Source organism: Sus scrofa, chromosome 7 (assembly GCF_000003025.6).
Source record: "Sus scrofa isolate TJ Tabasco breed Duroc chromosome 7, Sscrofa11.1, whole genome shotgun sequence".
Taxonomy (NCBI): domain Eukaryota; kingdom Metazoa; phylum Chordata; class Mammalia; order Artiodactyla; family Suidae; genus Sus; species Sus scrofa.
The window spans coordinates 65966627-65992583 of record NC_010449.5 but is presented as its reverse complement, the minus strand read 5'-3'; the positions used below and the strand labels follow the sequence as shown (position 1 = coordinate 65992583).

Here is a 25957-nt window from a genome sequence, read left to right as displayed (position 1 = left end):
AATCTCTGATAAGAGAAATAAGGTTGATGTGATTGGATTAGAGGGGCAAATTAAACTCTTAGAGCAGAAGTTTGTGCTTATATAGTGTATTAAAAAGCTGTTGGCGTATTATGGCGTGTTAGATGATGAGAAAAATTTCATAGTAATTCATATTTAATCAGAAGAAATGAAAGTACTAAATATAACATGGCTCTGCTTTTCCCTCGAGTGATAAAAAGCTGTACATTTAAAATGACATCAGATCCGTGCTCTCTATAACAAAAAAAAAAAAAAAGAAAATCTTAAGAGACACATAAGAAGGGACACTTGTCAGTGGTTCCATCACCCCAGAATGGAAGTGCCATAAATAGAGGAAAATATAGTCATATTAAGACAAGAATGATACAAGAAAAGCCCAGACCACAAAGAGCAAGGCTTCTGTTATTATAGCAGCTCTCATTCTTCTTTCATCTGAGAATCAAGTTTAATATAAAAAATAGATGTTTCTTTCCCTTAAAAAATATGGAATACATTTCATAATTTAAGATTTAAAAGCTTGTGTTGCCTATTTGGGGGTTTTAATAGCTATTTTCACACCTACTTAATTCTTAAATCTCTTTATTAACATATTTCTTTACCTTCACCCCAGAGGAAATCAGTGTTCATGTAGAAACTGCTCAAAAGAAATTCTATTTTATTGTTGGACACATATATTTTTTGAACTTGAGAATAAGAAAAACTTTGAAGTACTCTTTTAAAAGAGTAAAATGAGAGTATTATTAGGCTTTAAAGCCCCCAAATTACTGTCTTTTGGGGAAAATACTTAAATTTATAAAACTCCTTAGAAGCTTATTTTTAAAGAAAAGAGATGTACATTGTATTCTGGCCCATTTGCATAAAGGTGATTTTAGATCGGTATGACTGCAAACTACCATTTTAAGTTTCCTAAGTAAAAACACATTCTGCTTAGTCTAAATACTCCCTTGCTTCAGAGAACAAACAAGGATTTCTCATATCTGAAGCAAAGAAGTAAAGCAGTTTTTGTTCCTGTCTGTATATCCCATTCTCAGCCCTCTATCTCAAGTCCATTGAGAAGACTTCATGTCTCTTATTCCCCAGCATGAAGGGAACTAACTCAGGAGGACAAGAAAACAGGCCAGGGTGTGAGTACCCAACCTTGATGGTTCCATGGTTCTCAGAACTCCCCAGTAAGCAAATGATCCAAGAAGGCATTTGCGGAGAGAACAAAAACAAGTCATCGTGTCATCAGAAGCACCTCTGCCTGAGTCTTGGTTGATCCCATAAATCTCCAGGGTCCTTCTTTTTTGTGACTGTTCTCTCCATGTACACCAGCCAAGGCTCAAGTTGGGCAACAGTTACTTAGCTACTCTCAAACCCCACTGGGGAGCTGCTGGAACTGAAAAGACCTGAAAAGCTCTTGCTAGAAACTGGGATGGAGTTTCTCCAGATACATTAATTTTTTTTCTTTTCTGCAAAGTAAACATTTTCTAAATGAGGTAAATTGATTACTACGCTCTTGGCACCCATCAGTCATTTATTTTTAGTGAACTCAAGGGTTGCACCTGAGCAGTAGCTGAGAGGGGCTGTGTGGAGATCTAAATCATGTGTATGTATTTTTGTATTCTTCAGTGGAATCAACCAGCCCCAGTCTGCTAACCACTGACAACACCCTTGAGCGTTCCTTTTTCATCCGAATGAAATCTACTCTGACCAAACGCGGCGTGCACATCAAATCATCAGGATATAAGGTAAGCCGGGCTCCAGCAGGGGAAAGACTTCTGTCTCAGGTCAATCCTAGGTCATTTGCATCGAGTTTCCCAGCTGCTCTGGGTCCGTATAATCAAGACATGTGATCTCACGCAGCCCACGGGGTTCTTAGTTACCTTCCTGTCTCAAGGCAGGGGATTCATTATCCCTCTCTTTCTCACTTCAGACAGAGCTGGTGCACTAAATGCCTCAACAGAGTGTCTTTTCTTAAAACACGTGTTAATAATGCATCAAGTGCTTCAGCACATGCTAGAAATTCACTTTGATGGAGAAGGTGAGCCAGATTCACATCCGTCCTTAAGATGAGTCTTCTAGAACTACTACTTACTTATAAGAATTCTACTTCTCCCACTTCCCTCTTCCAGTCCCTCCTTTCTCTTGAGAGAAAGGCTGTCCATTTTAGTAACATCTTGGCCACCAAGATTCACACATATAGATAAGAAAATCAGGTTGAATGTCAGAAATCCTAATTTTGAAATTACAATGATTGAACAGTCAGCCATATCTTAGCATCCACAGAACACTCCACATATAGAGGATGTGTTCCATCCAACAGCAAAGACCAGGTCCAGAGTCATCATCTACGTTATTATCATTCTAAGGTTAAAGATGTAAAAGTTTTCTAATCTTGGGGAATTCCAATGTTTCTGTTACTATAGCAACATAAATTAAGACCAGTAAAATTTATGAAATGCCTTTGGCAACCTGAATGTTATCAATTTGCAACACACTAACCAATCTGTCCAACAATATTTATTATATGAGGAGGGCAAGCAGAAATGGGATGCACTGTGGCTGCGGCCGGCATGACCCTTCCCTACTGGAGAGTCTAGAGCTTCCAGAAGCCTAGCTCTTGCAGAATGAGACCACAGCCTTGTCAGGGATGGTAACGGTCACTCTCGTCAGGCCTTGAAAACCTTACATAAGTCATCAGGAGACTGGCAGCTGCAGAAAAGTCAGAATCAGGCATTCGCCTTGATATTAATTCTTCTGTAAAAAAGGAAGGAAGTGGGAAAGCAGGTCCTTCTCAGAAGGGCTTTAGCTGAGCTACACCCTGAAAGCCACACTGAGGTTTCAAAGCAAAGGAGAGACACCTGGACAGTGCCTGTGTGCATTAGCTGCACCTACAGAGGGGTTTCTTGGCCTGTTACAAAGGAGTATGTCGGTAGACAGAGAACAGAATCCTTAGGACCATTTTGTATTTTCCTGCCTTGCTAAACACTGTACATTTATTAGTTGTTAACTGTGTAGTCTTTGCTAGTTTGGAATTCTACAAGCAAACTATAGGGGCAGTAGTGATCATTGTCATTTTGGTAGAAAGATGCTTTCGTGGCATTCCAACTTTCCTGTCTGTCCCCATTGGTTCTTCACCATTCCTGGTTTCTACTGGTTTGTAGCAGGCATATCCCATAAGGGAAGAAGGGTGGAAGAAGTGAGAGATATTTTGAAAAGGCAGTATCTAGTATAATTTTGTATCATTAGATAATTTTTTGAAACCCAACAAAAAGTATTACTGTGTTCATGCAACAAACTAGAGATTGTAAAGCTCTGAAAAATTTTAGCTAGGCCCAAAAGTGGGGGTGTGGTAATAATAATATGGAGAAATAGTCTAGGCAAGAGACCAAGTGGCTTGGGTTCTGTTTGTCATCCGGGCAGCTCAGTCCACCTGTGTTTTCTACATGACCTGAAATTGGACAAGGTAATTTCTTAAATATTAATAGACCATTCGTTCATTAGTTCAGCAAATATTTATTAAGTTCCTAATATGGAGCCTATTCGAGATCTTAAACTGAGCACTGAACAACAGAAAGTTCCTGCTGACTGCTACCTAATGGGGGAAACAGACAACAATAAGCAAATAAAGAAAGAAAGTGATTTTGGAGAACCATGAAGACTAAAACAATAGCTAACATTTGTGCACGCTATAGTGGGCTGAGCGTGGGACAGGTTCTGTGTATGAATCCTCACAGCAATCCAGAAGGAAAGTATGTTCATTGCTTCCATTTTACAGATGAAGAAACTAAGGTTCCAAAAGTTAATCAGCATACCTAAGGTCACACACTGAAGAGACAGAGCTGGGGTTTGAACCCTAGGAGTCTGGCTCCACTTCCCATGCACTTAACCACTAGGCTGCATGATTAGGCAGAGAGTGAGGCAAGGTAATATGAGGGAGTGGCTGGTGGGGACCACCTTAGCTAGGGTCCCAGGTCTCCCTGAGGAGGTGGCATGTTACCTATGAGAAGTGAGTGAAAAGGGACCTCCAGAACACATACGGAAGAAGTGTTTTGGGAGCGTCTCAGGCTTAGGATTAAAGACCCCTTACTCTAAAAAGGAAAATAAAATATTAAAAAGTATAACCTTGAGGCATTCCCATCATGGTTCAGCAATAAGGAACCCAACTAGTATCCCTGAGGATGCAGGTTCAATCCCTGGCCTCTCTCAGTGGGTTAAGGATCCGACGTTGCCGTGAGCTGTGTTGTAGGTCACATACATGGTTCAGATCCTGCGTTGCTGTGGCTGTGGTGTAGGCTGGCAGCTGTAACTCTGAATGGACCCCTAGCCTGGGAACTTCCATATGCTGTAGGTGTACCCTCCCCCCCAAAAAAGAGGAAAAAAAAGCAGACATCCATGATTAGAAAAGATTTAGAAGCTGTTCTGATTTCTATCAAATCATATATAATGTTAAAATGATCTTACTCCTCTGACAGTAAATCTTTCTCAAGACATCCTGAAAGTCTCCATCCAGTGCTTACTCCTCTCCCCAGAAGTGCTCACATAAGAGTTCATTCAGCCACAGTACCCCCAGCAAGATGAATCGTCCAACAACTCCAGCTCACCCCTCCTCCTCCACAGCGAGCTTCCCTCGTTAATTAACCTTGTCTGGAAGTTAGTGGAAGAGCTGATGAGAAGCCATGACATGACACAGCTGAATAGCATCCCTATTTATCTGTTCATTCTCAGTAAATAAATCCAACAGCTTATAAAACATTCAAATAAAGCTGGTAATCACCCCCCCACCACACAATAAACACAAATAAAAAGAAACGGTGATGATCATTTCTCCATACTCCCAATATTCGCCCTAATTTATTATCATTGTGTGCTTCTTTCTTTTCCCTTAAAGATTCAAGATGTTAAGCCTTGCTTAGTGTAGGTCACTGTATTTCTCCCCATTTTTTCTGGGATCCTGACACATGGGCTGTCCTTTCTCTGTCACTTTTTAGTGCCATCATTGTTGTCACTGACAGTAATAATAGTAGCAGAAGTACCACTTACTGAACTTTGGCAGACACTGTGCCACCTTATGCTCATTTTACCCAGTTCTCACAGCCTTATGTAAAAACTTCCTCTGTGCCAGGCATCATTCAAGCTTTCTGGTTTACAATCATGCCCATTTTGCAAGTGGTGAAACAGGATTTCAAAGGTTCAGTGCTTCACTTGTGTTCATTCACATAGCTTATGAGTAGCCACTGAGAATCCAGGATCTACCCAGAGCCTGCCCTGTTCACTGCTCTGCTTCACTGCTTAATGGAGTAAGTCCAAAGAGTGCAGTACCAATTTGGACCTCAACATAGGAAAAATTAATCTAAATTTTTAAAAGAAAAACCCCTTGCCTGATTAAAATCTTCCCTGGTGGTTCCGCCTATTCCACAGCACTAGTTTGTGCGGATTTACAGAGATTTACCTTCCTTTCCAGGACCTATGATGCCCACTCAGGTACCCATGACCTAGAGTTCTAGCCAAAAACATGCCAATCCAGACCTGCTAATTCAGGTAGAGCATAGGATATAAATTTCTGATGCTCCCACACCCCAGGCCTCAGGAAAGTTGCCCTCTCTCCTCCAGTGATGTTTCCCAGCTGTGAGCTAATATTCCTTGTCTCTGTCCCCATTTGCTTTGAAATCCACAGTGGCATGTGATCTGGACCAGCCACTTCTGATGCCTCAGGGCCTTCCTTGTTGTTGAGGGTTCATTGCTGGCCATGTATCTTAGCCTCTCATGAAAGGCTTTCAACTACACTGCATCAGTATTCTGCCTTCCTGATTAGGTCTGTGCCTGGGGACCTCTGAGGTATAGCCCTGGGGCCAAAAGGAGAAATGTCATCAGGGAAACTAGAGGACAAACTCCTTAGGGTCACCTCCTCAAGCTCCCATCTTTGGAGGATAGTTTCCTTTGGGAAGAGACTGTCCATTTTCTTATCTTTTCTTTTTTAAAATCTATTTTATTGAAGTATAGTTGATTTACAATGTTATTATCTGCTGTACAGCAGTGTTCAGTTTTATATTTTTTTTTCATATTCTTTTCCATTATGGTTTATTACAGGATAGTGAATACAGTTCCCTGTGCTATACAGTAGGTCCTTGTTGTTTATTCTCTATTCTTAAATGCCCACTAGCCTCACCATCATTTCTAGAGCATTTATCCACACACATGGTGACATCCTACCTTCCATGGAAGGCTGGAGCCTCCTGGACTAGACAACACCCACAGAGGGAGAAGCTCTGTTGTGTTTATACAGTGCCGAGACTGTCTCCTTGAAAATCTTCAAGTCCCAGGAGTTTCTGCTCTGACACAGATCACTAGGAAAGGATGGGGAACTCCAGATTCTTAAAAATAAACAGTCCTCCCTCTGGGAGGATTGGGCTGTGGATTTGCCTGTAGCTAAGTGTTGAACTAAATGGTTTCTGAAATCTATCCAACCTCCTTAGATATAAAGAGCCAAAGTATAAATAATAATAGAGAAAACACATTGTATTTCACTAGTTCATTCAGACTGCTGATATAATTCAGCTTTAAGAACTTCTATCCAGGGAGTTCCCATTGTGGCTCAGCAGTAACAAAGCTGACTAGTATCCATGATGTTTCAGATTCAATCCTTGGCCTCATTCAGTGGGTTAAGGATCCAGTGCTGCCATGAGCTGTGGTAGAGGTCGCAGATGTGACTCATGTGCTGCTGTGGCTGTGGCGTAGGCTGGCAGCTGCAGCTCCAATTCATCCCCTAGCCTGGAAACTTCCATATGCCTCGGGTACTTCCCTAAAAAAAGAAAGAAAGGAAGGAGGAGAGGGAGAGAGGGAGGGAGGGTAGAAGGAAGAAAAGAGGAAAGAAAGGAAGGGAGGGAAAGAGGGAAGGAAGGAAGGAAAGAATTTCTATCTAAATATCTAAATATGATATGAGGTAAGAGAAGCAAAAAATTAGAAGGTGCTAATTAGCTAATGGAAATTCTTTTATTTTCTCAAAGCACAAACACAGACATCTTTTAAATTAGGAACTTCTCTAATTCATTTTTTCAAGTTCATGGTTGTATCTGTTCTGTGGAGTCAGGCACTTCATAAAATTAACAGTGATTTGTTTGATTTGGGGTGTCATGGGTCCCTTTAAGGATTTGATGACATCTGTAGAGCCTCTCCCCAGGCAAATGTATTCTGCATCAGGAAGTTCTTGAATCCCTGAAGTGTATCCAGTGATTTCAGATTACAAAACCCTATTGAATATGATGACATCTTTGGTACTTATTAAGAAATCAAGTTAATGTATCTTCCAGAATATATTTCACCGATGTCACAATAGCCCTTTCCTTTTTCCTCATTTCTTCCTCCCTTTTGTCCATTTAGTGTTAATAATACATCCTGAAGTCCTGTGGCAAAAGACATCAAGCCCTAGATTACAAAAGTACAAGACGACGATTTATATTTTTGATCCCCACATACACATAGAGATAATCTTATGAGAAAGCATTTCTTGGAAAATATTTTTTATAAAACTAATTCCTACTATTAAAAGATTATATCTGCAGTTGAGAATTATTTTCTGTGCCACATGGTCCTCCTTTTTTTTCTGTTCACTTAGGCGTGTAACAGGGTTGCATCACTAGGATTTCCAAAGTCAGAATCACAGCTAGGTAAATTTTAAAGCTGAAGGCTTTTCACGTGCAAACGTACCCTTGATTGAATGTGTCTATAGACAAGACTTAAGATGACATCAAACTGGAAGAGAACTATTACTGTTTCAATCATCTGGAATTTTCATTCTTGGTTTACTTCTTATTAAACCAAGGCTGTAATACTAGGATGTCAACCCCTCCCACTTGACCACGTGCCACTTTAATGTGCTGCCAACATTGGCTGGATCTACCTGTTTTCTATTTCCATTTCTCCAGTTTAGTGCCTTTTTTGGGGTCTGTTGTAAAAAATTCCCAAATTACCTCCTAGAAAATTTTATTTCTCCATTCTATCCTGCACTCTGCTCTATGGACTATCTTCCCAAAGTCTCAGTGATCATATACTTCTCTGGTCCTAAGTCTTTATGGTTCATAGTACCAGCATATTTAAGAATCTGGTCCTCGCCTACTACCATCTCCATCATTCTTTCCTGGAACTCTTAAAACTGATGCTCTCATAAAATCTGTCCAATCATCTTTCCTAAAATACATTTCCATGCTCACACTATGCTTTTGGCCATGCTATTTTTTTTTTTCTTTAAAATACCTTTCTGCCACATTTCTAGCTATACAACTCTTACTCAGCAAATATGGCACCACTCAAATATCACTTCTTTTTGTATCTCCCCCAACGCACTTATCCCTTCTCCTCTGTGCTAAAATAGCATTTTCAGTTTTTACTTAAGCTCCCTGTGCCTCAGTTTTCTCACCTATAAGATAAAACTATTAACAGTATGTAACCCAAAGCATTTTCCTACCAATCAAATGAGATAACACAGGCTTAGCTAAGCAAAAAGAAAAATGAACAAGCAAAAGAGTGCTAAAAATTGGTTAAGCATTGTTAGAAGAAGGCCAGTTCTTTCTTTGCCCTAGAGGGTAACTGTATGCAGCAAGTTTTCATTGTAGCAGAATTTCAGTTTGGAGGCATGCTCAGCACTAATGTAGTGGACAGTGGTGTGGGAGTCCTTCTCTGGAGATTTCTGAGAGTACACACACTTAGGAGGCTCTCCTCCTAGACAAGAGTGGACAGATTAGATGCTATCTGGATGTTCCTTCCAGTGTGAGATTCAGAAATACTCCGGGTATCTGGACATATCAGTGCTTCTCCTGAAGCCTTTGCTTCAGCTTCGTGTTGTCTTGAAATGATGACGACGGTATTCCAAGCTTCACAAAATGTAACTGTCTTGTCAATTCAATAGATGAATTTTCAGAGAGACCAAAATTCTGTCAACCCATTCAGGCTTTCTAAGACTACGCATTTATTGCCTTTCAATCAACTCAGACACCCAGAATAAATTGAAGGAGAAAAAAAATTTTCAGGGTAGAACTTATAGGCAGAGATTATCCTGATGAAAAATGCAAATAGAGGAGAGAACCAATAAAATCAAATTCTTAAAATCCTATTATCTTGTTTTAGTCCCTACTCACCTCTGACAATTGTCCATTATCTTGTGCTTTCCAGTGTCATTTCAAATATAACTGACATTATTTCTGATCTTAAAGAATTTATTTCCCATTACCAAGCCATGACAATAGTTCTAGTTTGGGATATGTCATTTCTAATCAGCCAGCTATTTTACCAACCAGAGGCATAATCACTAGCATTCTGTTAAGTGTCTATAGACTCTTAAGTATGTTAGTAACTGGAGCCCAGGTATGTTGCCAACTTATAGGTACTTCATTTTCCATTATACAGCTTTTAGAAAGCAGGTAGGACAAGCAGGAACATCCTATCTTTGACTAATTCTAGATCTTTTCAGTGGTTTTCTGAGTCTTTGCTAGCTAAGAAGAAGGAAAACGATGATCACTTTGAAAAGGACATTAATGATGCAAAAATGAAACCTTTCGGTATATAAGGTCATTAACCTAATGAATGCCTGTCCAAGATTAGAATGTCTTCGTAGATATCTTCTCAATCTAAGGATTTTAAAATATCATTATGAGACTTCAGCCAATTAAAAAGATCTTTTAAACGAAGAAAAGACAGACTTTAAGAACTAAAAAGTAAACATAAGCACAGTTCGCAGCTCTTTCAGGCCCAGCACTCTTTGATGGGTTGAGCCCTGCCACAGCTGCAGAGGTCCAGAATTTCTGTTTCCCTAAAGTAATCTCTTGATCCAGTGGTCCAAAGCAGCAGTTACCTAACTCTTTACAGATTTCAAGGACTTCCAAGTATGTGACTTTGTTTGACCCTCATTACCGCAAAACTGTCCCACTGAAGAATGATTGAGCTCATAGGCTGTGACATCAAACAACTGAGGACTTAGACTTGCAATTCCTGATTCTATGAATTTAAGTGTATTGTTTAACTACTTTAAGTATCTATTTCCTCTTCTGTAAAGCACGAGTACCAATAAAACCTTCATTGTGAGGCTACTGTGATATAAAGTGGGTTGTGCTGATACACAATGCCTGGTCCATGGCGAGCACACAATACCTGTCCATATGTGAAGTTCCATGTTTATGGAACTCCTACTGTGAATTTTATAAAGATTGAGCTAGACAGTCTAAAACCTTAACTTCTACACCTCTGTACATGTACCTGTAACTATGAAGGGTAGTGATTCATCAATAATATTTCAGATTGTCTCCTGGAAGTTATGTGAGCTCTAGGATAATAAATGATTTCTTCTGAGTATAGAAAATGCATTTATTTCTGGGAAATTTCTCCCTGCTTAAGTGTCCTGAATATTGATTTGATTATAAGATACAAAATATAACTGAAATACGTCATCTGTCCCTTTAACAAAAGAAACACATACCGAATGGTTTTCTTTGGAATTGATTTAGCGTCATGGCAAGACTAATATAGCCCTTTAATGCAAGAAATGGAGTAGGGGCAGGGCCAATTTGATGTTGTTCATCTCTGGAATAAATGGAGCTTTTAGGCTCCTGTAAGCTCACAAGGCTCCACATTTTGGTTAAGGCATCTAAATACACATAAGCTAAACCCTCTGAGGAAGGCAGAGCACTACCGTGGCTTGAAGCCAGCTTTATCTCAGGGGTACTATACAACATTCCAGGGAAGATTCTATGGATTCATTCCAAGTAAAGGAAAAGAGCCAAGATCCTGAAGTTCCTGTCTTCTCAAGTAGTGACTTCCGAGGGGACAAGGAACGAATCTCTTTTTCCCATCTCTCTATGAATGCCCTCCACTGTCAGACTAAAAGAATGGCCTCATTGCAAAGTGCTTTCAGTTACAGGACTAATTTAGACAAAAGAATCATCTCTATATCAGTTCTCAACCCTCGGTAGTACTATTCAAGAGAGAGACTTTGGGCTGCTGCCTTGATTGTGTGTCAGGGGCGGTGGGAGGTGGGGGACAGGTATGGTGTGTGTGTGTGTGTGTGTGTGTGTGTGTGTGTGTTTAATCAGAACTATCAGTAGGCAGTGGATATTTCTAAGTTGACAGGGTGGAAACATCATTTTCAGCTCATTGTTGGCCATGGTCTACAGAAGCAATCCATATGTTACCATTTGACTGGTAGCAGTATTTACACCTCCCCTTCACTGGGGCTTTTTATTCTCCCTGAAGTATATATTGTCCTCAGATAGACATATGGGTCACACCTGCATTTCAGGCATATTTCTGCTCAAATGTCATTTCCCACTCCACCCGCTATCAAATAGCTCAAGCGTACCTTCTGTACCCCATCATCTGCCTTATCCTGCTGCCTACTGTTCTTCATAGCACTTAATACAGCCTAACACAGTTTCACAAATTTGTCTGTATGTGATATGTCTCCCCTACCACAGTGTAAGCTGAAGCTCCTAGAACAGTTTCATTCACATAGTAGAAACAATAAACATTTGTTTTAAAAAATGAATGAGTTTATAAATATTGGGCATCACTTGCTCTAAGGCATATTCCTTCCTTGGGTCAGTATTCTCGTTCCTTTAAAGGGGATATAGAGATGAGAATATTCAGCCAACAGAATTGTGTAATTTTTTTACTTTCCAGGCCCTGTCGCTAAGATAAGTTGAAGTTTTCTTCCATTTCCTTTTAAAAAGGCTTTCCTAATGGTTGACATATTCTACGACATTTTTCACACTACTCTATTTGGTTTTTTAAAAATCAACATGTATTTAACTTGTACCCCACTTATACCCAATTCTAGTGTCTAGAACTCTGGAAGTACAATCAAGAGTCACTTGATTATTACTTGGTAGTTCTGAATACATTTAACAGTTCTCAACAGCCCCTTGTCAAATGTCCTTCAAACTCATGACTCCTTATAGAAGTCATGAAAACAGAGTGGCTTAATAGGGGCACACCTGTTTAGGGGGAGTCAGAAAATTTCATCCCTACTGCCAGCAGGTTGCTGCTTACTTGTTATGCAACATTGGACAGGCAGCCTGATTATTCTGGGCTTCTGTTTCCTTGCTAGAAACAAAATAACGATAGGACCTGCCTTCAGTGTAATTACATTCTCTCTAAGGTGCATACTCTACTACATCAGAGTAAAAGCCCTTTGGGGATATTCTAGGTGGAACAGAATAGCAGATCTGCCTAATAGGAGCAGCCCCTGATTCTTGGAAAGGAAAAGGTTAATGCCTAAGGGGAAGTTCCATCAGAGCCCACACAGAGTTACCAAAAGCTGCCATGTTGCCGCGCTGCCAGTGCCACTTTGAAAAACATTCCACCAAAGGTTTAGCCAAATCACTGCGGCACAGGAGAAGTCTGAGGAGGATTGTGTAATCCTTAGGAAGGGCTCAGTCAACTTTGTACCTTGTCCTATGGATAGACTGAAGCTAGACTACACTCTGAGAAATCACTCTAGATCCTAAATTGAGGGCAAAAATAAAATGGTGAGTTGAGAATTATACTCTCTTGCCTTATTCCATGAACAGTGACAAATTTCTTTTCCTTACTCACTTTAAGGTACTCACCTCTCTTTTAATGCCAAGTAACACACAATATCATGTTCTTACTAAATTTATCTCTCGTCCCCTTTATTTTTTTTCAAGTTGGTTTATTGTTGTCTAAAATTGTTATAAGTTTCCAGTTGAAGAGAAATGCATCTTTTAACCTGCCTGAAATAGCCCTAGGGGCCTTTGAGTCCTGGGTAAATGTTCTGCAATGATGTCTGGAGTTAACCACAGCATAATTGTCAAACTTGTCAAAGAAAGGTATCATGGAAATGTAAAACATTCTTATTCTAGAATTCTTATTTTGTTATAAACAGCTATCTTCTCTCTGAAGCATATCTTTTTTTCTCTGCCCACTGCAAAGACCTGGAGAGTGATATTTTGCCTGAGGACCCATAGTAGCTAAATTCCAAGCACCTTGGCACAGGGGAGGAAGGTTAAGTTGTGTGGATTTGCTCTCTGAGACACAGAAGTGATGGTTCCTAATGCCTTCATGTTCTCAAGCCCTCAGCCCTGTAGGTCAACTGCAGTGAATTAGAACCCAGAAGTCAGCACGGATGGACCGCAAGCCAGTCAGTAGGGGCAGGAGATGAAGAGGGAGTGAAGCCTAGAACCAACAGACCATCCTGTCACCGTGCCAGAGAAGGAAACAGAATCCGAAGCCTGGAAAAGCCCCTTGCCCAAACTCCCCCCCTCCATGGAGGTTCTCCCAGTGGGACAGCATCAGTGGAGGTGTGCCACGAGAGCCCCTGACACATTTTGGCCCCCAAAGAATCTTTTCTTCCCGCATACATAAATCGCACCTTCTTAGCATGCCATCCAGTACTGAAAACTTTAAAAGGGTAGTGCTCTGCTAGTGAAAATTCACAGGCACCTGCTCCTGATTTACTTCCTACTTGGAATAATTTTTACACAGCTGCGATACTGCCGAGTGACTCTATGCAAAGTTCCAAAACAGGCTCAGACAAGAAGGGATATGTTGGGTGTTTGGGTTATATTGATTTCAGCTCTTCCCCTTTTTTTACAGCATCATTAGTAATCTTTCATTCTAATAATAATAATTCCCTTTTGACATCATGGAGGTAAGAAGAAATCATCACTGACATCAAGAATGAGGTGATATTTCAGCAGTATTATTTCACCGAAGATAAAATGGAAAGCTTTATTACTCCCCATGCCTTTATAGAAAGCTGAACAAGGCATATGCTGACCCTAGAGCTTATCTACCTCAGTTCCTTCCAGACTGATATGAAATAACTAATTTTAATTGTTCCAACTAGAGTTACAGAATGTGGTTTTTTCCCCAAAGCCTTCCGTCTACATAATAGAAACTTTTCCAAAAACAAGCTTTTTCAGTCCATGATAAACTGGGGGAAAAAAAGAAAAGCCTACCGTAATGAAGAATAATTTATAATTTTTGTTCTTCAGCATCACCTTTTGTTCCAAGTATTTAGGAACTGATTTCATTCAATCAGGCAATCAATACCGATTGTGTACCTGTTGTATATTACACACTGTGCTGGGTACTAGGAAGACAAAGATGGATAAAAACAAAGGCCTTGATCCAGAGTCTAGACTTACACAGGCACACAAAAAGATGACTGAGACAATGCAGTGTGTACTAGAACAGAGATGGGTTCAAGGGCAATGGAAGTATAAACAGTCCCTGACTGGGAATGTTCTGACTTAACAAAGTTTCAACTTTATGACAGTGTGAAAGCAGTACATGTTCAATAGAAACCAAACTTCACATTTTGAATTTTGATCTTTTTCCTGGGCGAGTGATATGTGATTCAGTAGTCTTTCTGATGCTGAGCAGCCACAGCCATGTGATCATGAGGTTAAACAATTGATACACTTCAACCATCCTGTTCCCATTCTGTTTTTCATGTTCAGTACAGTATCCAATCAATTACATGAGAAATTCAACACTTTCTTTAAAAATGTTAGATGACTTGGCCCAACTGTAGGCTAATTTAAGTGTTCTGAATATTTAAGTTAAGCTGAGCAAAGCTATGATGTTCATTAGGTTAGATGTATTACATGCATTTTCTACTTAAAATATTTTCAGCCTACGATGGGTTTATTAGGATGTAACTCTGTCATAAGCCCAGGAAGATCTGTGAGTGATTTGTCTGGTGGGAGAGGATAAATTCCCAAAGAGGGCCTGATGGTAGCTAGCTCTTAAAGGATAGACTTAACCTACACAGATATTAGGGAAGGAACTCTACACAGAGAGAAGGTTATCAGCAAAGAGTTGAAGCCATCAACTGCACTGAGCAGAAAGAAATCTGGTCCTCAAGGGAATCTGGACTGAAAACATCTGATCTGACTTGGCAAATGTGGGATGGGAGTAGGAATCTCTATTTAGTATAAATCAGCCCAACAGGCTAATCATTGTTCAGGATAACAAGGATGAAGATTAAGATGGTTTCATTCTAACTAAACTTCTTGCTTTCATTGTAAGAAAGAGATCACTACTTTCCACCAAGGTGACCAAGAAGATTGTTCAAAGCCCATAGGATAAGAGAATAAGGATGTGGATTTAAGTCATTGGATAGTTCCTTTGGAAATTTTCTCAATCTATTTTTCATCCCATCATTCGTCCCTATATGAGGACAGGGATTTACTTCCCTGCCCTTTTTGAATCTTAGTATAAATAGGCACTCTGAAATGAGAAATATGACTTTCCCAGAAACAGTAACTCAAGAAAAAAAAAAGCTTAAAAAAATCTTTATGCATTGAAATCTTAGATTGCAAAATGAATCAGGAAAGAAGACTCACCCAGATCTTAGTCACGCAACTACTTGGTCTCTACACCATTAGGTATCTGAATTCTGGGGGATGGTCTGGGTTTCTGGCACAATATAAGCAAAGCCTACATTTTAATCAGCCTAAGGTTTCCTTTATGTACACCATTTACTAAAACCCCTGGCTTTAAAGAAGATAACATTTTTCTCATTAAAAAAAAACATATTTGATCAACTCACTTACTAGCTATTCAGCTTTTCTAGTAATTATAGCAACCTTCATAAGCATTATCATCTGAGTACCCAATCCCTTTGTTCCAGTAAGATCTCTGCATGTCAGATCAGTTACATTTCATCTGCAATTAAACAACTGTTCTCAAGTGAACATCAACCAATGACATAAAATCTGCATGTGATAGCCATGCAAATATTCCATACTTTAAGCGATTTTTTAAAAAATCAGTACATAGCTATTGGATTTTTCAGTTTGAGCAAATATTCACCCTCTCTCTCTCCCTCTCCCAAGAAAATAGAATTTTAATCTTCTTGGATTGAATGCCTAATTACTTTTTTAAAAAATAAACTTTCAAAAGTAAAAAGCAAAAAAAAAAAAATCTCTTTATTTTTGCAGCATTTGCATAGGCTTTATCTTCCTATCCAAGATAATGTGAAACTTTGGTGCATTGCATTGCAGATTATTAGCTTAGTTGCTTTTTATCTGTTTGATTTTATTTATTTTTCTCTCTCAAACATGTTTTTCTTCTCTGAATAATCAATGCTCTCCATTGCTCTCAAATGCATCTATTTCTATCACCACAAAGCTAGTGTAACCCAGTGGAGTACACTCCCAACCATGCAAGAGCCATTTAAGAGGAGATCTTTTTGTTTAAGTCAGCTCTCAGGATAGAAGGGGAAATCACATCCCCAGTTGGCTCCTGACTTTTTCATTATCAGATGCAGAGGCTAGAAAAGGAAACTGGATGAAAACGGGCTTGTGTGTTTAGGTTTTTTTGCATGTGCTAAAGCCACACAGAGCTGACGCACAATAAACAAACATGCATTAGGGGTTATCTTCAGTCACTTTATAGACATATGCATTCATAAATTTTGTTACGGTTGTAAGAAGCTGACTTTGATGGGACCAAACTCACAGACGAGCTTTCGATCGCTGGAGCAACCACAGTCTAACTTTATGTTGACAATTTATCAGCTCTTTTCCGTCAAGGAAAATTGTTTTTTAGTGCTTGCCTATTAGCAATCACATGCATAATATGAAATTGAGTTTTGGGGAGGACGGCCTGCCATCTGTCTTTCTGGTATTTTTTTTTTTCAGTCTTTCCTGCTCAAGTTCAACTCTCTGTATCAGGATGCTGTAAAATAGGATTCACCCATAAGAGGGGCATTTAGTAAGAAAAATGGGCCATCTACCAATGTTATCTGAGAACCTGCAGAGTTTCAAAGTGGAAAAATCATTGATACCCCAATCGTACATTATCTTTTCAGTGCTCTTCACACTCTGTCTGCCTCCCAAAGGCAACTTTAGTAAGGCTGGTTCTTCTTAGTTCATTAGTGTGTCTCAAAATGTATTAAAACACTTATAAAAATAAAAATTGAAAGATAAAGTGGAATGCAATGTGAGGTTAAGAAAATGGAGCTCTGATGGATTGGTGGGAAGAATGAAAAAGATGCATTTAGTTTCCATTCCAAGTTCCAATATGTTGAGATTTTTATCAATAATATTGTTTTTCTGCAACAATATCTGCTTTCAGGAAAATCTGCTTTGTAGCTGTCAGGATTATACTTCTCAAAATATGCTTAAGATGATTCTGTTAAATTGATAAAAAATAGTACACCCTGAAATGTAAGGGATTGCTCAAAAGAACATCCTCAAGCTTTTCATGTGTAACTGCATTTGTGCAGCAGGGCATTTATTATGCTATAAATTCCATCACTGATTTTGGCCAGCTCAGATTGATTCTGCAGTAACTGTAAGTAATGAACCTTCCAGAGCCAAAAAGGAGAGGAAAGCAGGAGGAGGAGAAATAGCCAATACACTTGTGGCTGTGGATATACAAATCGTAGGCTTCATTTAGTCCAGCTCTTATCAGATCATGCAGCCAATGCCCTACAAAGCAGGAAAATATATGTCCGGAAAAACCTATAGGTTCCTTATCTGACTCCAGGTGCTACAACTGGCAGATGCAAGGGGAACCCTTCTTAGAGAAAGGAAGAAATTTATTTTTCCCTGAGCCTTTACTTCCAAGACTTGTTCTCTTAACCTTTTTTTTTTTTTTTTCTTTTTCCACCTATAGTATGGGCAGATGTCCATCTTACAAGAGAAAAAAAATATGGAGCTCTCTTTTCCCAGAGAAAAGTTATCCATCCCTGAGGCTTTGCCTTACTCAGTTCCAAGGCCTGGGACTAGATGGACCTTGGGCTTAAAAGAGGCTCCCAGGGGTTGGGGTGTGACTCTTGTCAGTTCAGACTTTTGTAAAGAGGAAAAGTGTTTACCCTGGAATTGATTACCACACCTATTAAGGAACTAAGGTAACTGATGAGATCAACAGCACAAGAAACAAAACTCAGAGGTGCCCCATGACCACCTCCGGGGGCGGGGATGACTGGGGAAATGAGGAGGAAGTAAAAGAAGCTGGGGCAGCAGTCATTTGTATTACAGTAGAGCAGTACTGTGTGCTATTAGAAGTTGTTGGGGGGGGTGTTTTTGTTTTTGTTTTTGTTTTTGTTTGTCTTTTTTAGGGCTGTACCCATGGGATATGGAGGTTCCCAGGCTAGGGGTCCAATCAGAGCTATAGCCACCAGCCTATACCAGAGCCATAGCAATGCCAGATCCAAGCCAAAACTACAGCCTACACCACAGCTCACCGGATCCTCAACCCACTGAACAAGACCAGGGATCAAACCCTTGTCCTCAGGATGCTAGTAGAATGCTAACCACTAAGCCACAACGGGAACTCCCAACAATAGAGCAAGGCAAGGTTTTTCATCTAGGCATCCAGAGTTAGTCAAATAGAGAAGTCCAGATCCCATTGTGGGGATGGGTATTGGACAACTACACAGAGTACCAGGCCTGGAGGGACATTTCCAGCTCCAAGGGCATCCTGAAGAAAAGTCCCTCCCTGTCTGTAGCACTTGTCACTGTCAGCATTATTGGAATTCACCATGAGTCACCACCCTCAGCATCTCACTAGCTTATCTGGGCACAGAATATAGGAGAAAGGAAATGGTGTCACAGTGAAAGAGGTGCAGTGTCCTACCCTGAATCCTTTTTTTAGAAATGACTAGGGGATAATAATGTTTGGGGAAATTGTGAATTATTTTAGCACCATTCATGGAGAAGGACTTGGTTCCAGGCTGTGTCTAATGGTTGTGCAGTAAAGCCTTGTGCTACTTCTGATTTGGTTCAGTCTGTTATTTCCGGCACTCATGTTGGAATCTGAATGTATCACTTAGAAAATCAGAATTATTAAGAAGACTGAATACTAGTGAACTTTCAGAACCGCTTTGGAGTATCTTCTTCAAGTCAGAGAGGAGATATAAAAATGGGCCTGTGGATAAATGGGGGATTGTTACATATCTTTCCAAAATAACTAGACAATTCAGTAGGCATATTTAAGATTGGTTAAGATGACCATGGAAACAATTTGGTAAGCTGCATAAAAATTAACCATTAATTGAAGACTAAAATATCTGTACAGAAATGGAATCACCCATGTCATTGGAATCAAACCTCTGTACAGCTATCCGCTATGTAATAGTAATTGTTCCCACTCAACAGAGCTACCAAACAAATATAAATTATCTGTAAATTATTAAAAGCTGAAAGTAATCATCACTACAGATGTTTTTAAGTAGCTCTTGCCTATGTAATGACTAATATCAAAAACAATCTTGTAAATAGCATTTTTGGTGACTTGGTAGAATATACTAAGCCATGGTCTTAAAAATCAGTAGGTGTAGGTTTCAGTCCTGAATTAGCCATTTGGTTTGTATTCGACCTTAGGGAATTCATTTAGTGTCCCTGGGTCTGCTAAAAGTGAATGATACTCTACTGAAATATCATAGCATTATTATGAGGTTAATGTGAGTGAAAATGTTTGAAAATCCTAAGTCTCTGTTAATATCCAATATTACTTTTATTGGATTTATAACTGTAAAATCTAGGATCTTAGCATTTCAGAAGATTTTGGCTTACTTTGTGTTTATCACTAGGAATTGCTCTTTCGTCCATTTTATTCCTGTTCTTGGCACATATATTTTTGTGAAGAGAAACTGTTTTTCATTGAAGCCTACAGATTACCCATTTTATTTATGTGCAGAGGGCACAGGGCAGAAAGTATGTTCATAAAAGAAGAGGAGGAAGGTATCTGGACATTACCACCATGGCCGCATCCTCACAGCAGGTCTAGGGTTGCCTCAGGGAAGGGATTATGGAAGTGGCCATGAATCCACTGGTAACATGATCAGGCTGCATAAAGATGGTGCTCACCACAGTTACTGTTAACACCAGCTGTCTAGTGGAAATAGTAACCAACTGTAAATTTGTTTAGTGATTGAGATTCTATATATTTCTCTTTGCCTTGATATAAAATATTCAGTTACCAGAGTCAGTAATTAGTAACAGAGAGACCTAACATTCCCTGAAGAAGAAATTATAAGTGTGTTCTCTTCAGGGCTGGAATGAGCCAAACTCACTGGACATTTTCTGTAGTTCCAACAGGATGGCTTCTTGAAGTATCTAGTTGTAGTTAAGAAGAAACTAACACCAAGAAGAATCTTACCCATATGTATTTTTCTAAAGACAAATTCACACTGAAAGTTCTGGAAGCGGATGGGAGAAGTGCATGATTCTAGCCTCCTCAGATGGATCACAGCAGGAAGTGGAAGAGTGGAAGGAGAGGCATGATGGTCTGTGGAAAAGAGCCCTGAGCCTGAAGGAACGTCAGAACTCTATTTTGGCTGTGTCATCAGAGACACTTCATCTCTCTAGCCTCCCATTCCTTGTCTATGAAATGGAAAACCCAATATCTGCCCTACTTCCCTTAGAGGTTCTTGTAAAGATCAAAAGTAGGTAAACTGGGGACTTTGTGAGCTTCCATGCTGGAGATAGATGGAGGGTGTCCAAGCGGTCACTCTTCCTTGAGTACCTCCCACAGTCTGTATCCTGAAGGTACAGGGAAATAAAAGATGCACTCTGTGCCTCTAAAGAGAAAGACAGGCAGAGACAGAGGCAGGGACAAGGAAGGAACAACCCCAGGGAGTTCACCTCTTGTGCTGACTGGGAAGGAGAGGCAATAGTAGGAATTTAAAGGGAGGAGGACAACTTTGGGCTAGAGTGGCCAGAGAAAGGGGAAAAAGATTTGACATAGATCTTGATGAATGAGTATTATTCCCACTGATGGAGGGGGACAGGGAAGGAATTCCTGGTTTGAGAGGTGGTGTGAGTAAAGGTACAGAGAGGGCAAACCCAAGGCACATCAGGAGAGGATGGTGTGCAGTCCATCTGCAGTTTAGGGATGGAAGTTATGGACAGTGAGGCTGTGAACACTGGGACTAAATGGGCACAAGACTTTCATGAAAGCTAAGGGGTCCAAGTGTTATTTCAGGATCAATCAAGTTTCTTGAATAGCAAGATAGTTATGATGCTGTGTATCTAAATGGTTCAGTACCTTTCCAAAGTGTTGTCAGTGCACCGGCCCATTTGGTTCTTTTAGCAATTCTGTCAGGTAGGGATGGCAAGGATGATTATGCCCATAGGACACAGGAGAAATGGAGGCTCAGGGAGGCCAAACCACATCGCAAGAAAATAAGGGCGATCTTATCACTCCTGGCCTGCTTTCCTCTATGCAAAAACACTTTAGGAAGATGAACCTGGCAACAAAATGCAGGATGGACCAGCATAGGAAAAAATAAGAGACACCAGTGAGGAAGCTGTCCACTGAATTGCCCGCGTGTAAGATTTACACAGTCTATATTAGTAAAATGGCACTCCGGATGTAACACAGGTCATAAGAGGTGGAGTAAAGCTCAAATTCCAAAGCCCTGATGACTGATGGGATCTGGGAAGTGAGAAGCAGAGGATGAAAGATGAGTCCAAGAGAAGTGATGGACTAGATATTTGTTGCTTTACTGATGAACTGGAAGAGCCCCTAAAAATAGAGAGAGGTCTATGGTTCAAGCCTGAATAATGCTGAACACTAGCATTCCCCACATTTACGCTTTACCCTCACCCCCAACAGGCTGCTGGCCACTCCCTTTATTCACCTTCCTATTATAACCCTGACCACACTCTAATTAGGTACAGATAGGTGAGATATGAGCTCTTTAGTCATTGTGGTAGCTCCCAGGCCCAGCACAGAGCAATACCTGATAAAAGTCAAACACTGATCACTTGAATGAATGAATGAGTGAATGAGTGAAAGCCTTGACAGTTTTCTTCCTAAATCTCAAGCCAAGTCATATAATGCTTTCTTGAAAAATCTTCAATGGTGCTCTCTGTCCCTGTAAAATAGTCACCTTTCTAGATCATTCCATAGAGTTCCACAATCCAGCCAGCTTTACCTGCCCCAGACTTTCTCTGCCTGCTGTCCTCTGCCATCTCTCTGGAATCCTCAATTCCTAAACACAAGCAGCAGTTCTGTATCTCTGTGCTTTTGCTTTTTACCTAGATGCCAGTCAAACCCTGCTGGCCCACAAAAGTTCTGGTCAAGGGCTGCCTCCTCCATGAGCAGCTCCCCACTGTGCCTGGTCAGGAAACAGCTCCTGTGGCCACCCCTGCTCCTGGCTTTTACAGGTCTCCTTTAAGGCTGGTCTCACATACCCACATCCCTGACAAGTCTACCCCATTGGGCCTGGCAGAGTGGAGACACCTAGTAAGGGTTCAAATGAGGGAAAATAAAAATGGTCCATGAGCTGCTTAGGGAAGAAGGCAATGAGCTACATTTTCATGGTCTTTTTTAAGATTTACCCCTTGTCTACAAATTTCTCTCAGGGAAAAATAAAATTCATTTAAACATTGCATATTTATATAAAGAAACTGCTTTCCTTTCTTTGCATTTCCTTTCCTCTTCAGATGCAGAGTATGTTTACTTTGAAATCCAGGTTGTTGTTGTTTTTTTTAATTCCTTACTCAGCAGAAAAAGCCCACTCAAACAAAAGGAAGAAACTGACATATTTTGAATTGACAGACATCAAGGGACACCACCATCTCAGTTCCTTGTTGATTAATTTGAAGGTAATTTCCTGGTAACCCAGGCTTCCAAAAATGTCTTTTAAGTGGCATGTTGGTAAAAGAAAGTTAATTTCTCTGCATTAAACTTGCCAGCTTTTGAATTAATTGTGTGAGCATAACAATCAATTAATAAATTGTTAAGCAAACAAGGGAAGATTGGTCAATTAAAAATGACAAAATTGATTCCAAAGGTAGATAAACCAAAAAGTTGTCATAACGCTCACTTCTAAGTTTGGCTATCCTGCCTCTGTACGCTCTACCTCCCACTCTTTACATGGCATTCAAATTGCTGAAGCTTTATTATCATTTCTTATAAATAAATTACCACCTAAGCCGCCTTTGCTGCTTTAGCAGGATTAAGGAAATCAAATGCAAACAGCAGTCCTCTGGTGGCTCTAGGAGAAGGTCACTGCTTTGGGAGTGTGTGCAACTCACAGTCCTCTACAGAGTGTTTTTGAAAGGAGCGCTGTGGCTGTGTGGACCAGCATTCTTTACATATTTGCCCGTTCTGTTCTCTGCCAGTAGGAACCTCTATAACTTGTCTTCTGTCTCATCATAAACTTAGGGCTTCCAGAGTTCAGGCAAAGTGGGATGTGGCAGGGCCAAGGGACAGGGCTTGCCTTCTTAGAACGTTAAATGTGAACTTCCTTCAAAACAGCACCATCTCTAGTTTCCTGTCTGAGGCCGAACTTGGCCAGGGATGTGTGGTTTTAAGTCTCCCGGCCTGGATTTTGAAGTTTGTTCCCCACACTTGAAAAGACAGATGCTTCATAACATTTTAAGAAACTCTATGAAGAAGAGAATTGGTCTTGTGAAAGTGTCTTCAGGCTTCATGGGGTTTGTAACTGTGGAGCATTATCATTGCTATTTCCCTGGCCCGCTATGCTTGTCTTTAGTCCTGATTCAACAGTGTGCTTTATCAGAACGTCCCTGCCTTGTCCTCTCAGGCATGGACATGAAAAACCAGGGATTGGAACAGGCACATCACTAATTTCCCCATTAGCCAATGGCATTTGTCATCAATGCCTACAATTTCTAGAGCTATTTATTTTTTTAGCATATAGATTTGATTAAATTGTGCAAAAAAAGAGACGAGACTAAAGAAGTACATCTAAACTTCTACATCCTGCAGAATCTTCCCTTGAGTGTTGACAATTTCTCAACCTTAACAGGACTCAAACAAAACCCAGCCCTCAAAATGTTTCGCCATCTGCCAGCCCTTTCCATTTCCATCCTGGGGCTTTGGACAAAAGCTTAGGAGTGTCCTTTGAGTCCACTCTTGACCTCAGAGCCACATTTAATACATCATTGGATTCCATCAACTCTCCCTTCAAAGTGTGTCCATGACCCAGCCACTTCCCATCACTTCCTCCTGGACTACCATCTTCTCTCCCACCTGGACCTCCATGGGAGCCTCCTATTTGGCCTGCCTGCTTCCACTCAGGCCCCCAGAGCAGCCATTTACATCAGCCAGAAACATTTCTCTTTTCCCATTACGCTCCCTCTGTGTATCCTTTCCACTGCAGAATCCCCCAAGCCAAAAGCAGTGCCCGGCACTATATTAATCTCAGTGACACTTGTAGAGTGAATGAAATCATGCAGTTTGGAAGCTGAGGGGGAGCCTTTGGACATTCAATAAGCATTATCTGATCAGTTAGAGACCAGGAAAAAGAAAGTCACCTGGCCTTGAACCCGAGTCACTCACCCCCCTGCGAGCCCACTTCTCATCTCATTCCTCCCTTCCCCATTGCTATGGAGAAGGAAATACAATGGGTAAGGGGTGAGGGTGGGGGGTTATGTCTGTCTAAACCAAAGCAGGAATTAAAAACAACAACAAAAAAACCCAAAAAACCTCAAGTGCTGATGCTGGTTCTTTCAAACACTTGCATACTTACTTGGCAGTCATGATAGCACCAGTCACTCCTATAATCAAAAGAATCATTACTTGTTTTGCTAAAATCCCAAGGAAGTAGCTCAAGATGTGATATTTCAGCACTAATGAGGTTGTGCCTGAAGAAGTGGGATTTTAATTGTGATGGATTTAGAGAATCCACTGCAAAACTGCAGGAGAACAGCATGCTCTTCCCAGTTGCAGGGAAAGTGCATTAATATCCCATGTTTCTGTTTTATTTAGTCTTGGCTGGCTGTGTGGAGAATCACCTAAGGTAATGGCAGAGCTGCTAGGGACTACATCAAATAGAGCCCTCTAAAGAAACTTTATTTTCTCCTCCCACACCATGAATGGAGGCTGACAACCGACCAAGGAATATTTGTCTGGAGTTGCCTTCCAAGCTAACTAGCTTGATTTGCTTTGCCACTGACAGCTCTGATCCTGACACCACCTTCCTACCACTTTCCATGCTTCAAAGGGTAAAAGTCACCACCTGGGCACCATGGCTCCCTAAGCCTTTACACAGCAGGTGGAGGAAAGGCATTTTCTGCTGAATTTTCCTTCATGCAGTAGACTGACGGGCACTCCTGGTAGAAGTCTGCACCGAGCCGTGGTGCTCATTACTTCATTAGAACCCTGCGCGCTCCGAGAGCCATATGCTTTCAAGTTTCTTTAAATGGTATTAGGGAAAAATATCCTCAAGGCATTATTTTTAAAGGGGACTTCAAACGTTCCCCAAGAAGGAAAAAAAAAAAAACTATAGCACGTTTGAACTCCAGGGGGGTTGCAGGAGAAATCTTACTTAGCAAGACTGTGAAAATGGAGCCATCTTTTCAGTTTCAGGGTAAAATGAGTGTTGGTCACAATGAGGGATAAATTTGAAATGTGGATGGAGAAAGATGCAGAAAATCTCCAAATCCTTGAATCCCTTACCATAAAATAACAAAGATGATGGTGACCTGAGGAAGGAAAAAAAATTTTTTAATAGTTCTCATCTTATATTTGATGGTGTAAAGAGAAATTCAAGACTCTGCCTGTACCCTGCAGAGTGCAAAAGTCCACAGTTCTTCCTGTTTCATACCACATAGGAGATGCTTCTAGAATGATTTCCCCCCTGTGTTACAGGTATTCAAACTTATAAAGACATAGATAGCCAGGCTATAGGTAGAGGTAAAGCTATTCATTTTGAGATTCCCTGCCGAGGCTCTGCTCCAGAGGTCAAAGCAAAGAGACGTGTCTTCATGTTTTAACCCTCCTTTTCTAAATAGATTGCAACCTGATGTCATTTAATGCATTGATGTCTGGATTTCTTAGGCATCATAGTTGCATTATTACATATCAAAAGGACTCTTGAGAAATTCCCTCGAATTGATAATTCTAATTTCTTATGTATAACTATTCTGTATTCACTCAGAGGACAGCTGCATTGTATGCTAAACCATGAATCGGAGAAATTGGTCCCTTTGTATGTAGGTTTGTATTAAATTGAGAT

The 25957-nt window shown here is 40.4% G+C and overlaps 1 protein-coding gene and 1 long non-coding RNA gene across 3 annotated transcripts in view; one reads left to right on the top strand and one right to left on the bottom strand.

The window, feature by feature from the left end:
• LOC110261683 overlaps nucleotides 1-25957 on the bottom strand; it is a 258687-nt gene that overhangs the window by 108130 nt on the left and 124600 nt on the right. The window lies entirely within an intron of this gene.
• Nucleotides 1-25957, top strand: part of NPAS3 (neuronal PAS domain protein 3) — an 875835-nt gene that overhangs the window by 808237 nt on the left and 41641 nt on the right. The window contains 1 exon segment of the mRNA XM_021099860.1: nucleotides 1630-1748. Coding sequence (XP_020955519.1) covers nucleotides 1630-1748 — 119 coding nt within the window.